Source organism: Poecilia reticulata, linkage group LG11 (assembly GCF_000633615.1).
Source record: "Poecilia reticulata strain Guanapo linkage group LG11, Guppy_female_1.0+MT, whole genome shotgun sequence".
Lineage (NCBI taxonomy): Eukaryota > Metazoa > Chordata > Actinopteri > Cyprinodontiformes > Poeciliidae > Poecilia > Poecilia reticulata.
In genome coordinates, this window is record NC_024341.1 from 7679718 (window position 1) to 7694989 (window position 15272).

The 15272-nt window shown below is 36.8% G+C and overlaps 3 protein-coding genes across 7 annotated transcripts in view; 2 read left to right on the forward strand and 1 right to left on the reverse strand.

Moving 5' to 3' along the window:
* The window catches only part of dlgap3 (discs, large (Drosophila) homolog-associated protein 3), a 908365-nt gene that overhangs the window by 593316 nt on the left and 299777 nt on the right, over window positions 1-15272 (reverse strand). The gene's annotated exons all lie outside the window — the stretch shown is intronic.
* Window positions 138-6474, forward strand: snapin (SNAP associated protein). The gene is made up of 4 exons (XM_008421579.2): window positions 138-293; window positions 2682-2728; window positions 2856-2974; window positions 5536-6474. The coding sequence occupies exons 1-4, from the start codon at window positions 178-180 to the stop codon at window positions 5641-5643; spliced, it is 390 nt and encodes a 129-aa protein (XP_008419801.1). The 5' UTR covers window positions 138-177; the 3' UTR covers window positions 5644-6474.
* The window catches only part of pex11b (peroxisomal biogenesis factor 11 beta), a 12012-nt gene continuing 4746 nt past the window's right edge, over window positions 8007-15272 (forward strand). The window contains exons 1-3 of the mRNA XM_008421580.2: window positions 8007-8223; window positions 14101-14216; window positions 14290-14491. Of these exons, the coding sequence (XP_008419802.1) occupies window positions 8168-8223; window positions 14101-14216; window positions 14290-14491 (374 nt within the window). The 5' untranslated portion in view covers window positions 8007-8167. The remainder of the gene's footprint in view (window positions 8224-14100; window positions 14217-14289; window positions 14492-15272) is intronic.

Sequence of the window (15272 nt, forward strand, 5' to 3'; positions counted from 1 at the left end):
AAATCATACATTTGTCACAAAGTTTTAAAATAGATTTGTTGACGTTTTACTAAAATATCTGTTCCCATATGAAGGTCGAAATTCCAACTCCCGTATTTTAATAGAATGTAGCATTGATGACGGTTTACTAGCGTCACGAACACGTGACTTCCTGACTGCAGTTGCTTTCTGAGCGAAATGGCTGCTGTCGCTGTGGTGGACGCATTCTCCGGTACAGATCCTGTTGCAGAAGGACTTCTCGAACTCATCAAACCTGCGATCCATCAGCTCGATTTACACGTCCACTCAGTCAGGTAAACTGCATTTATGGATCACAACACAACGCGATCAATTGCTTTGACAATCACCTGACATCTCGGTCAAGAAGAAACAAACTCCGTTTGCTACAGTACTCGTCAACTTTGCATGATTTTGAAAATTATGATAATTTAATGCAAAGTTGCCATTTTTAATGGACTTTCAATGCAACTTTTAGAGCAACTTTGCATTAAAAGTGTCATTATTTACCGAATGACACTTCATGACAACTGTCATAAACATTCATAAAGACTTCTTTATGTTCATGACAGGTGTTATGTCATGTTTATGACAGTGCAATGTCAGTCTTATGCACGCCCCTTCAAATAAAGTGTTACTGACAGTTCTCCCCCATTTCCATCAGTATGGGAACTTTGCAACCAGAGGCTCAAACATACTGGATAAAGCCTACTACACAAATATTAAGGCAGCATTCAAGGCAGCACCCCGCCCCCACTTTGGCAGACCATCTTTCTGTAATATTAATTCCTGCATATAAGCCCCTGCTCATCAGAGTAAAACCCATTGAGAAGCAGGTAAGAGTCTGGCCTGCAGAGTCCATATCAGCATTACAATACTGTTTTGAATGCATTGCACCAATGTTGAGGAGTATGCCAAATCTGTCTGCGTACATCCTGAAGTGCATGGACAATGTCTCTGTGACCAAGATCATCACCACCAGGGCAAATCAGAAACCCTGGATGACAAAGGAGGTGCGTGAGCTCCTGAAGGCACGAAACGCTGCTTTTAAATGTGGGACAGAGAGATGCTCAGGTCAGCCAGAGCCAACCTAAACTGCGTCATCAGAGTTGCAAAACGTGCCTATGGTCAGAAATTTTTCCATGAGTCAAGATATACCAGGCACATATGGCAAGGCACCAAGACTATAACAGACAAGGCTGCTTCTGTGAGAATATCCACTCCTCAACCAGTTGAACAGATTACTCTGTTTGAGACAGCTGACGTTCTGAGGACCTTGAGAAGAGTCAAAATGCATAAAGCAGCAGGGCCTGATATCATTCCATTCAGTGCTGACGTATTTAACACCTCGCTGAGCTGTGCTGTCGTTCCATTCTACTTCAAGACGGCCATCATCATTCCAGTGCCCAAAAAACCCACAATTTTATCACTGAATGACTATCGCCCTGTTGAACTCACTCCCATCATGATGAAGTATTTCGAGAGGTTGGTGAAGGATCACATCATCTCAAAACTTCCCTCCTCTTTTGATCCGCTCCAGTTTGCATACAGCTTCAACCGCTGCACAGAAGATGCCTGAAACACCTGGAGGAGAGGAATACTCATGTGCGAATGCTTTTTCTGGACTTCAGCTGAACAACCCCCTGTGCAATTGGCTGATAGATTTTCTCACAAACTGTGAGGGTTGGTAAAAAAAGCTTCTCCCTCATCACTGGCTCCCCCCAAGGCTGCGTACTGAGTCCACTGCTCTTCACCTTGATGACCCATGACTGTCAAGCCAGGTTTAGTGCGAACCACGTCATTAAGTATGCAGACGATACGACAGTGGTGGGTCTCATCAGGGACGACAACAAACTGGACTACAGAGAGGAGGTGAAAAATCTGGTGGACTGGTGTGATCGCAACTATCTAATCCTGAATGTCAACAAAACAAAAGAAATTGTTGTTTAAAGGAAAAATCAGCCAAGTCACACACCCTCCTCATCAATGATGCTGCAGTGGAACATGTCAGGAACATTAAATTCCTGGGGATAAAGATTACTGACACTTTGACATGGTCCCTCCAAATCTCTGGTCTGGTGAAGAAAGCTCAGCAACTTCTGCAGTTTTTATGTCGGATGAGAAGACCAAACCTCCCTCCTCCCATCCTCACTACTTTCTACAGAGGGACAACAGAGAGCATACTGACCAAAGCGTCTCTGTCTGGTTTGGATCATGCAACACTGGCAATGTGTGGAGAGAGTGGTGAGGACAGCTGAGAAAATCATTGGGACTGAGCTTCCTTCCATCCTTGACACAGCTCACAGTTGCTGCCTATCCAGGGATCGAGCAATTATAAAAAACCTCTTCCATCCTCAGCATAGTTTGTTCTCCCTGCTGTCCTCTAGGAAAAGGTTCAGCAGCTTCAAATACAGAACAACCAGATTCCACTACAGTTTCATCCCTCATGCCATAAGGATACTAAACTCCCATTAGTTCAAACTTTTATTATATACATTTATATTTATCATTTTATAATTACTTATTTATTTATTATTTATTATTATTGGAGCCTTGTGACAAAATATTTTTCAATTTGTACATTTTTAAATGTACAGTTGAATGACAAAAAAAATCTATGTCTATATATATATAAACAATTTAATTTCCTGTTTATTGACTGTTCTCACAAATGTCTTTTGCAGAGAAAGCCAGGTGGAATTAAGAGAACATATAGACAACTTGGCGACGGGTAATCTTTAATTGTAAAATAACACAAAACTGTACTATTGTTTTACGAGCAAAAACAAAATACTTAATATTGACAATTAGACAAAGATCATGTAATGATTATATATATTTTTGTATGTGTTTCACAGAGTTATTCAGAATAAATGAACACCAGAAGATTGCACTAGACCTGGATCCTTACGTAAAGAAGCTACTTAATGCGAGGCGTAGAGTGGTGCTTGTGAACAATATTCTACAGAACGCTCAGGTTAGTGCCTGACCTTGGTTTTGGACCTTCTTTTTCTTGACTAAACCTCTTCCATACTGAAGGTTAACAGAGATTTAACAATAATTAGTCAAATTTATAATTTTTTTCCTAAATCACCAAAAGACATGTGGAACTCAGTAACTCTTACTATGCACTGAGCAAGCATAGTTTTTATGGTGCCAAAACTTTTTTTTCTTTTAATTTAAAGAACTCTATTTTGTGCATACAATGATGTCATGAGGCTACTACTCAGAGTGCCTAGATGGAGTAGTGCTAGCCATATGTTTGTACATAATGCTGCTCCCACATGTGCAGCTGTGCTCAGGAATCTTATGTCTAAACGCATGTGTAGATTATCTGTGTCATGCAATAATATAATTGCAATTTTAGTAAATCCTGCTTTTAGTACAGTGAGATTTTCTTCAAGATTGTGGAATCATTGGTGTCATCATTTATTTGTGACTGAATAATATGTCATGTTTCTTTTTTATTTTTCTCTTATTTTGTTTGTTTTTTACCTTTTTCACTATGGACCTTTTTGTGTCTGGAATAAAGATTAGATAGATAGATAGATAGATAGATAGATAGATAGATAGATAGATAGATAGATAGATAGATAGATAGATAGATAGATATGGTTTGCACATTTATATAAGCGTAAAATTTAACTTTTTGGAAAACCAACATCTGGCATAACACTGGCTCTTGCCTGTCTACCTGCACTGTTTCAAGAGTTGCAGAGAGATAGCTTAGAGTTGATTATTATACCAAGCGTTATTGGGTATTTACACGGTTTTACTTTGACTTTGAACAATAAGTTTCAAGTTTGAAGTAAGCACATGGCTCATTAACATCTCCAACACTTTACTCAATCTGTGCCAGTGTTCTGACTATCTGTGCTGCCTATCCCTTGTGGTAATGCGTAGCACCTACTGGTGGACATAGCTATCTAGATGCGCTACAGTAGGAAAATCTAACAAGGTAGCACAGATAGGCTCTATGCCATGAACGGCAGGACTCAAATCTCAGTCAGTGAGAGACTTAAGTTGTTTTTTTACTACTTAACCCTTGTATGTAGAAATGGGGTCTAACCAACCCCATACATGTAAAACTTGTATCATTTGCCGTAGTCCTCTAAGTTTGCCTCAGTCCTCGCACGCACAAGGGTTAACTTGCTGATAATGTTCTCACACACTTCAACAGCTATTGATGTTTTTATTTAATCTTAAATGATTTAATGGCGAACACAATAGGTAAATGCAATTGACAGAAATGGGTGGATATTTTTTATATTTATATTGTATATTGTATTTGAAAGCTGTATTCGGGCATTTTATGTTTCTTTTGAAGTAAAGGCTTCCTCCTCGCTGAAAAGCCATGACAGCACAGGACATATTTTATCACTGAATGACTGTCTTGTTAGCATCTTCACAAGGTCTCTTATCTTTTTGTTTGTTGTTCTGTTGTAATTTTGGACCAAAATATATTCATCCCTGGGACATAGAACCCATCTCCTTCCTGAGTGGTATAATTCCCATCATACCTATACTTAAATATAGTTGTCTGACTGGACTGACTTCAAGCATCTGGAAATTGTTCCCAACAATGAACATGTGCAGCTTCACAGTTCTCTTCCTGATATCTTGTCTGATTTCTATTGACTTTCAAATTGTGTAAAACAAGAAAACAATGTGTTCCAGCTGTAGCCTTAAAAAATTTGAATAACTCAAATGTTCCATTAATGGTTTGTGGAAGGAAACACAAAAGGTTTGACCTTTTGTGTTTTGCTTCAGACCTGTATGTATCTTTTTATCCAATGTATGTAAATATCTGGTTTCAACTGTGCCATCTTGTCTACAATCTTGCTAGACAGGGAAGTGACATTTTAAAATCATATATTTAAATGAGGACTGAATTCTCCACTACTGGAGAACTCCACTTAAGGAGGTTATTGGATAGTCACATGGTAATTATTCCAATTGTTTGCTCTTAGCTAGAAATAACCCTGTGCCTTCAAAAATGTTACCATGGTATCTAAAATGGCATTAGGTATTTCTCTTAAAATCAAGTTTGACTTTTTTGTATCATCCAACCATTTATACGTTGTGGGAGTAGCAGTCTAAGCAAGGAGACTCAGGCTTCCCATTCCCTAGCCACTTGGGCCAGCTCTTTCAGGGGAATCCTGAGGCGTTCCCAGGCCAGCTGAAAAACATGTGCTGGGTCTTCTTCTGGGTCTCCTCACAGTGGGACATGCAAAAACTCCTCACCAGGGAGGCGTCCATACCAGACGTCTAAGACTCCTCCTCTCAATGTGGTGAAACAGCAGAGGAATAAATTTCACAAGCCAGTTCATTATGACTTTAGACATTCATAGCATCCATGACTAGCAACATCATTACAGCTACCATATATGTTGTAATTTTTATATGCTGTCATTTTTTCTACTTTAACTGCAGGCTTTCCTTTCTTTTCTCATTCATCTTCTCCTTGATCATTTTAGTAAAGAGATTAACCGCCCAAGGAGTTGCAAAATATAGACTAAATAAACACTCTGTTTACAGGAACGCTTGAGAAGGCTAAATCACAATGTGGCCAAGGAGACAGCACGAAGGAAGACCATGCTTGAAGCATCAGGAGTGTTCACCCCTCGCTCACCTAGTAAACCATGAGCCATGTTCCCCACTGCGCCGCATGACTTGTCCCACTGAGGCATGAAGGACTAGAAGTTCAAATACTCAGTGGGCCCATCTCTCTAGAATATTTAGATGTGTTTGCTGAATAACTTGATGTTATCTTGCATTGCTTTGTTTTTGTCTTTAAATTAAAAATGTGTGTTTAAAATGAGCAAAATAATATCTGTAACAATTACTTAAAATCCCTTATGTTTCTCATTCTAGTAATTTTCAAAAATTGTTTTCAACTAAAGTGTTTGTTTCCATTAAAAGGCATTCACGATGGTAATGTTAATTGTTTTGGATAGCTCTAAACTTTAGATTCAGACCTAGACTTTCTGGGATTGAATGGCAGTATTGAGTTTAACTATGGCCACATACAAATGAGGGCTTCATGGGGACTATACTTTCTTTGTTGATGAATAGTTTTAGGGACTTCAAACTTGGTACCTTTGTGAAAAGTGCATACTGCATGAATGGAAACGAATAATAAGCTGCTTGTGTTGCTAAGAGTTTGTGTGTGTTTGTAAGTTGAAATCACATATCATTCCTGGGTATCCCAAAGAATAGTTTGTTAATCAAATAATGGCATTTAAGATTTTTTTTTGTATCAATAGAGGAAATATAAGCTGGAACCAAATTAAAGCATTGTTTGCCGTTTATAAATAATATTAAACGGGTTTGTTGGACTTAATCAAGGTTTCCCCCAGAAAACTTGTTAAGCCCGGTGGATGGGTGCTAGGGCAGTCATTTATCCAGCGACTCATTGTGTTTTTGAATTAAAAATGTTTAAAGTTGACAAAAAAAAATTAAAATATCACTTGATAATTGTGTTATTGAAAGATTGAAAAATTAATACCTGAACAGCAACTATAAAGTCTTAAAAAATGCAAAAATTTTAAAAATACTTAGGGTTAGGGTTAGCAATGCTTAGCCTTGTGGGGTACAAGTAAAACCTTGTGACCCATCAGCCTTGTAATACACCGGGGGAAACCCTGCTTCATTTTTCCCCTTCAGAGTATTCAGCTTACCCAAAACACTGCAGGCAAAGTTCTAATGAAAATTAAGGAGATATTTCTTGTATTTTAGTTTCTCTTCATTGTCTCCCTGTTAAATCCAGACCAGAATGTATAATTCTCATTATATTTAATTCTCCAATAATAACAAATCTCTGTCATTTTTCAGAAATTTGATTGTTCCATGTTTTGAAAGTAAAATGGGAGGCAGATCTTATAGTTGTCAGACTTTCCTCCTACGGAAGCATGATCCAATTTTTGTCTGTGAAGTAGACAAATACTGTCTACTTTCAAGACTAAGCATAAAACTTTTTGTTTTACAAAAGCATACTGTTGGAGTATCTGCTAGAGCTACTTCTATAGCTATTTTTGCTAGGCTTGTATTGTCTGTTGAGCACTTTTCCTTGTCCTGCTACTTTTAGTACTACACAGTAAAATATTGCTGTTTAGGTAACAAGTTGATGCAAAAAACTTGGTGCTTCATGATGCAATCAATCGGGACTATTAGGATAGAAACATTTTCACAAATTAGATGATGAACTGAACTTAACTCCCCATTGTTTTATAAATAGGATCAATGTGGAATGTCTGTTACTGACAGTGATTGGATTAAGTTTATCTCTGTTCACAAACAGGATTTTGTTTTGGTGAACTACCCTGACATCCGTTGTGAATTGGCATGTTTAATTTATTTGCAATCTGATAAAATAAAAAGCAGCCATAAATAACTGTCATTTCAGTTATAAAAATTTTTGTAGATGAAATGACCACTCAGCAGTTAAATTTAAAGTTTTCTGCCATGTTTGTGATTTTTTTTTGTTTTTTCCCCCTCATTTTTATTTCTCATTGATGTTTGATCCAATTTAGACAGTGGGTCAAACATGACACAAGAACAGTGATTCCAGGTTTTTGTACCAATAAAATAAAGGTAACTTTATGTCAATTAAACTCTTTGTGTCAATATGTGATGGTGAAGTCTTAAAGATTACTTTGTGATTAGGCAGTTATTGTCGTCGTCAGAAGTGAACAACTGCTGTTCCCTGAGAAGGTGTCCGCCCGTCTATATTAACGAACACCGACACCGCCTCCTGTTGGCTTAGAGTAAATATTTCTGTTACTCTTTTCTTTTTAAATATGCATAGTTAAAGACCTACCTCCCATGTAAATTATACGTTGTTTCCTACCAGATTCGGGTTCACACAGAACTAAATTCCAGACGATGTTTTTCCACATTGGCAATAATTTATTTAATTTGATGTGATTGTAATTTTTTTCCGCTCAGTTTCTAGCCTGTTAGAAAAACCTGTTGTTTTGCCTGTTGGGGGCAGTATACAATCTAATAACAAGGTCTACTACCGGAAATTCAGAAAACGTTTCAACGAAGTGTTTTCAGCGTACAGACTTCAGAGAGGGGGCTCTAAGTCTGCTATTACTGGATCAGGACTAAAAGGACAAGTAGCGTTAACTGCTCCGTAGGTTTACAGCCCGGAACACCATCATCCAAGATGGACTCCTGGGTTCGGTTCAATACCCAGAGTCAGGCCAAGGAGAGAGTTTTGAGGTAACACGGTCAGTGTTGTCAGCATTAAAGAAGCGGTGCCCATGAGGCTACTCATTGTCCATTCTCAGTTTTATTTTAGTATATTTTGGGTATGGGTCTGAAGTATATTTTTAGGGGGATTGATGGGAGGGTGTATATAATATGCCTCGGTGAGATGCTTAAGTGAATACTGTAATTCAGACTATAAATATTTACATTTACCAAAATTTAGAGACAAGTGTTATGCCCAGAAACGCACGCCTACCCAAATTTGCATTCCCTGTCGCGGGAGCTCGCATCGCTCTAAGCTCTCGCATATTGACGAGAAAACGGACAAAAATATGACCGAAGAGGACATTTAAAGATATTTGTAACATTATCACGTTTCTTAACCATGTAATACCTAATGCGGTGGGTTTTATTTCGCAAATTACTTGAATTATAATACGGGGTTTACACCTTTATTGACACATATGAGTCGAACTTTTTACACAGTCCGTGTCTGTTGTAAACATTCCCCGCAAATGGTTTGAAATTCTCTGCTTTGTCTTTTGATACCATAATGGCTTAAAAGCATTACAAAACAGAGACCCATTATGTAGAACATTTTACATCATGCTTAACTTTCTAGTCTGTTAATGTAGGAGGAAATGCAACTTAATTTATGAGCCTGAAAATATTTGCATCCGTCTTGTTGATATGAAACTTACAGCTTTAGCTCAGAGAACAACTGTCATTACGTAGAAAAGATTAAATCCTTTCAGGTCTTTATTTCCCCCAATTAGCACAAGGATGCATGTTTTGGCAATATAGATTTTGAGCCTGCCACAATATGCATTCCCTCTCTATTCCCCTCAAATATTATCCTATCGATATAAAATTTATACCAGCAGTGCTTGGAACTACTCTCATTATGTAGAAAAAGTTATTTCACTCTTAACTCTATTTCTCCAAGTTAGCACAGGGATGCGTTTTTGGGCAATATGAATTTCCAGCCTGCCAAAATATGCATCCCCTCTCTATTCTCCTTAAATATTATTATAGTGATTTAAAACTTATAACAGCAGTTCACAATATGCATCCCCTCTCTATAGTTATGGTAGTATGGAAGTATTCTGGTTATGGAAAAAAAGTTATTTCTTTATCATCACTATTGCAAAAATACTGAAGGAAGTAAATTTGATATGCAACCTTGCTAAATGTATAGCATGTACAAATAATTTTTTTTATCTTACATAAATATGACATCACTTTTTTTTATTAAATTCAACAAAGAATATTCATAACAGCAACCTTTTTATAAAACCAATTACTTTTATTAAAAATTAAAACTACAAATGAACTGAACTGTATTAATTAAAGAATGTTAGTGCAAACATAACATCTATAAGCACATTGCACAGCAGTAGTCTGTGTCGGTTGGTGGGAATTTAACTATTTATCAACTGGTACCACCAGTTGCATCTGTCACATGCGATTTGTAAATAAAAAAATCAAAATGGTCAAATAACAACATAAAGAATATTTTTAGTTCCTTATTTGTTTACTAAAGCTGATATTGGGTTTTGTCAACATAAAGCTTATTCTTAATCATCAATATTTGTTTGGTAGCTCATTTCTTGAGAAGGCAACATTATGTTGCAAATAATCAGTAGGATAATATTTGAGGAGAATAGAGACGTGATGCATATTTTGGCAGGCTGGAAATCCATATTGCCCAAAAACGCATCCCTTTGCCAACTTTGAGAAATGAAGAGTAAAGAGTGAAACAACTTTTTCTACATAACCAGAATACAGAAAAGCTGTGTAATTCAAGATATCTCCAATTCATTTAGAGATATCTTAAAAGGAATTTTGACTTGTCAAAATTACAATTCAAGATATCTTAAATTTAATTTTGTCTAGTTGTTATTTGCTTTTAAGATATCTATAATTTAGTTTTCACTAGTCAAAGCTACATTTAGGCCTGTCACGATAACAAATTTTGCTGAACGATTAATCGTCTAAAAAATTATTGCGATAAACGATATTGTTTCAAGACCTTTTGACACTGATTTCATGGAAATGACTAATAATACATGTGATTTCCTGATACACTTTATTTTCAAAAGAACACATAACACTGGAACTGATAAACTATTTAGTTGAAACAAAACAACCAAAAACAAAAATAAAATGGATTCTCAGTCTCCATTAACAAAAAACGTACTTGAATAAAAAGTAAACAACATAAAGCCAAAGTGGAAATAAATACTGCATTCAACCAAAAGAGTGCAGATTATGAAGTCTGTATACTATATTGGCCTTCAGTAATCACTGGATTTAAATAGAGAAAACGGGCACATCCGACTACCTAATGCAGGTAGTTCACAGTACACAATGTTTTGCCCCTATTTTCCCTTTACGAAAATCTTAGATCGTTGGCCGATCTAACCGATCATCCTGTACTGTATGGTGTGTTACAGTAGATCGTCGTGGCCGCTCGGATCTAAATCAGGGGTTTTCCCCGACTGGGAGCTTAACGCTGAATGTGACAGGTAGCCAATCAGAAAGCACGGATTCTCCTCCTGCTTTCTGAGGGGAAATTACGGAGGGGAATCCCAAACAGCTGACACGGCGCAACCCGAAATCCAGCGGACATCAGAGATGATATGTGGAAACAACTAATGTTTATTCAACAATATCGTGCAAAGAATATAGAGATGACAAGGGGATGAGTTGGAGATAAATTGCTACCACAGTTGATAAACGCGGCAAGTTTTCAGCTGTTCTTCGTTAACGTGACATAAATAGATTATAATGATTTTCATTCAGTCAGGACTTTACGCTGAGCCACATGCATCACAGGTAGATTCTAGTAAAGCATTGATTAATGCCTGATTTTAAAATTAGTTAACTGGAATTGTAGCCATTATTTTGTGCCCATGTGGCTGGACACCACGACGAACCCGATCGAACCGTTATGCCTAGGATTTCTGTCGGCTAATGTGTCTCTCAGGGTTTGAAAATGGGCCGACAACTCGTGTCGTGTGCGCTGGACATTAGACTAAGGAAATGAGGGACGGAGGGTAAGTGAAGAGAACCGGAGCTGAGCCTTTTTTCATTCAGTGTCATCAACAGAAAGAAAAAAGGCCGAAAGAGAGATAAAGACGATAATTAAAATGAGGTCGATAGGTTTATCGTTTATCACGACAGGCCTACCTACATTTCTCCTATCCAAAAAGACATTTCAGATATCTTGAATAATATCTTATGACTAGTCAAAACCAAAATCGAGATATCTTGAATTTACTTTATGACTAGTCATATTTTAATTGTAGATATCTGAATTGTGCATTTCAGATAGTCAGTAATTCATTTTAGATATCTTGAAGTCTCCATACAAGTCAATGGTAAATCTGACGTCATTTCGACTAGTCAGAATGTAATTAGAGATATCTTAAATAGTTATTTTGTCTAGTCGAAATATAATTAGAGATATCTTAAATCGCTGAAACTTCTAGTCACAAAACAATTTGAGATATCTGGTAAAACCAAATTTATGTTAAAACGGCTTGCCATAGACATTAACCCTAACCATGTATAGTTAGGGTTAATGTCTATGGCAAGCCGTTTTAACATAAATTCGGTTTTACCGCCCTTACATTCCAGATATCTCAAATTGTTTTGTCACTAGACAAAACTAAAGATATCTTGAATTGTAATTTTGACTAGTCAAAATTCCTTTTAAGATATCTCTAATTGGAGATATCTTAAATTACACAGCTTTTCTATTTAAGATATCTTAAATTGACATTCCGACTAGTCAGAATGACATTGCTGACAGCTTGAATATGTATTCTGTCTAGTCAAAATGTCCCAGACTTGCGTATCAATTTGAAAGTTTAATAAAGCAATGAAAAATAGAGAAAACGAAAATAGATGTTTGAAAATGCACTACTTTCATGTTGAAAATGGTTTGACAATAGCAATTTTAGCTTTTCAAAGCTGTTTTTAAGTGCATTCGGTTAGTCGGAAATGAATAAACAGGAAATTCTTTGCAGATATCAGAAGCAATCTTAAAGTTTATGAAGTTTTGCTATCTCCGCATTTCCAACATTGTCGAGCTCTTTCTAATTTGTGGCATTTACTGACAATTTTGTGCAGGCAACTGTATGGACACCACATAGGGGCTTCCACGTCATTCTTAATTCAGATATCTAAAATTGTAATTTTGTCTAGTCATAATTACGTTCATGATATCTTAAATCGTAATTACGGATATTGTCCCGTCAAATGTCAGATCCAGTGACGTCATTTGCGATATCTTGAAAGGAATTTTGACTAGTCAAAGTGTAATTGAAAATATCTTGAATTATTCTTACTAGTCAGAATGTAAAGACGGATATCTTAAGTTACCATTCCGGATAGTCAAAATGTAGTTTTAGACATCTGGATTGTAATTACGGATAGTCAGACAAGACCAAATTTATGTTAAAACGGCTTGCCATAATATATCCATATTATGCTGGTGGCATCCATCCATTACCATCCAGTAATGGATGGATGGATGGATTACATTTACAAGAGACATGCAAACTTATATCTTGTTTTTTTTCTACTCTTTCCCTTTATTCTCTCTGTTCCCGAAGGATAAGTACTTTTTGGCAAAATAGTTTTGCTTACATATTTTCCACCAGTGCTTTTGAGGTTTGGATGCTCTGCAAATACGTTGTGCACATTTGCAGAGCTCTGCACATTTGGTAATATGAACTGCACGGCAGTTCATATTACCAGTGAAGTGTGACCTAGTGTGACCTATCGCGGCCACCAGGGAGACCTTAAGGACAATTTAGTTTTTTCTTTTTGCCCAAAGAATGATTTCTACAAAGTTGTATAACTTTTTTTTATTTTTTACAATAATATACATCTGTTCTATTTCTCTAAAAGCACAGGTCAAACCAAAACAAATAAAAACATATCAATATATTACTGTACTGTAGGCCACCGATATGGATAAAGCAGAAAGTAGAAGCAATTCAATGTGAAAAAAATTTCTTTTGATTGATAAAGTACTGGCATACAGAGGATGGAAAGTAATTACTGTAGTTGCATTGCTGTAATTGGAATTTGTCTGTACTTTGTAGTTTGTTTACAAAACCTGAGCTTTTCAGTAAAGTATTTTACTCAGTTACATTTGAATCATATCCATCAACTTCATAGATGCAGTGAATAATACAGAGGGCTTGGTGGGGGAGAAATGATGCTCAGGTGGGGAAGATGATCTGCTGAAAGAAGATTATTGGACATTAATGTCCCTTTAAAATTACACACATTTTATGTTGCATGTTTATTTATAAATTTGCCTGTTTTACTAAAACAGTTTTAAACCAACATGTTCTCATCTCTTTGCTATCAGTGGAACTTTCTGCTCATAAGAAAGTAACCAACTTACTTTAAAATTTTAATGAGGGGCTTTTTTTTGTTTAACTGCAAGCTTTATCAAAATAGCTGTACTTTACAACCTGTGTTGCATCAAGTTTTTGTCATTTTTTATATATGACCAATGGTAAGAAGCTTCACATGATAGGTTTCTGGAGAGTATTCTAGAAAGGTAGTTTCACTGAGTCTTTTCACGAACTATGGTCCTGAGCAGGAAAACCCTTCATTTTCTGCTCAGTTGATATTAGAATAGTTTACCTTACAATTAAAACTATCTATGGTATTAGGAATGTGTAGCTGCTCATTTTCTTTATATGCTTGTGAATCAGTTTTTAAAGTATTGTCTTTTTTTTTTATGCAGTTGATTTAAAATGTAGCTCAGTTTGATCTGTGATCACCCTTCTTTAATTTGGTATGAAGCAGTTCTCGCCTGAGAAATAGCTATCTGCTCACTGACTGTTTCTTCATCCACCACAGGGCTGCACAGTATGCTTGCATGTTGTTGGGCTACACTCTGCAGAAAAGCAGTGTAGCCACTGACCTCCAAAGAACTATCAGTGAACTGGAAGCACATATGAGCCTGACAAGAAAGTGTAAGTGTAAAAATTCAGTATGAGTTTTGAGTACAGAATCTCTGCTGGTTCTGACATGTGTGATGTCCCACAGTGCTGCGTCTGGGGAACTCTGTGGAGGCTCTGCAGGCGGCCAAGACGACTATCCACCTTTCTGACAGTGTTCTGAGGCTGTGCCTTACCATTGGTCATCTGAACAGAGCCATGTACTTTGCTTGTGACAATGTTCTGTGGGCAGGGAAAATTGGCATAATTTCCAAACTTGATCAACAGAAATGGAATCATAGATCTTTCAGGTAAGTTACATATTTTTTTTTCTGTGGGTTTTTCTCTGGATTCTACAGTTTCACTATTTAAAACTGTCTGTAATTGGTATGTTCTTAGCAACTTTTATATCCAAAGCAAACAATTAATTTGGTAGGCCTTTAAATCACAGTGATACAGAAATCATGTGTCTGTTAAAAAATCAGAGATTTACAGCTGACACAAATATGTCTAGGGCCAGCTTGAGGATAACTCTTCTCTCTTGTATCAAGTCTTTCACAGCTTGCTCTGTGTTTAGCTCCGTCCATTTTTCTATCAGGGATATTTATCAGGAATAGGCATTCAGGGCTTGCCGCTGAGTGTGAAGTGGACAGGACAAGGATCAGTGCCTTTAGATGAAAAAAACCATCTTCAGGTCAAGGTCCTGCCCCGAGTGGAGGAGTTTAAATATATTTGGGTAAACTTTATGAATCATACAAATCGGGTAAATCAGAGGGGGAAATTGATAGGCGAATTGGTGCTTTGATGAGGGCACCATAGTAAAGAGAACTGAGCCAAAAAGCATAGCTCTCAATTTACCTTTTGAAAAATAGGTGAATTGAGACTGTTTATCAACAGGTAATTCGACCCTAGCATCAAGGTTTCTACTGATGACGCAAACATGTTTAAAGTAATGTAGTAATATGTTTTTAACACACCTATAGTCTATAGTGTGGCTTGAGTACATGTTTGAATATGAAAACCCAAAAGTTGTCAATTTTTTGTCAACTAATATATATATATATATATATATATATATATAGTGTGTGTGCA

What these genes read in the sequence shown, in the direction of transcription:
- snapin (XM_008421579.2), top strand. Translation starts at nt 178, where the DNA reads ATGGCTGCTGTCGCTGTGGTGGACGCATTCTCCGGTACAGATCCTGTT. An exon ending in TTACACGTCCACTCAGTCAG is followed by an intron (nt 294 to 2,681) that starts GTAAACTGCATT and finishes TGTCTTTTGCAG; the next exon opens with AGAAAGCCAGGTGGAATTAA. An exon ending in TATAGACAACTTGGCGACGG is followed by an intron (nt 2,729 to 2,855) that starts GTAATCTTTAAT and finishes TGTGTTTCACAG; the next exon opens with AGTTATTCAGAATAAATGAA.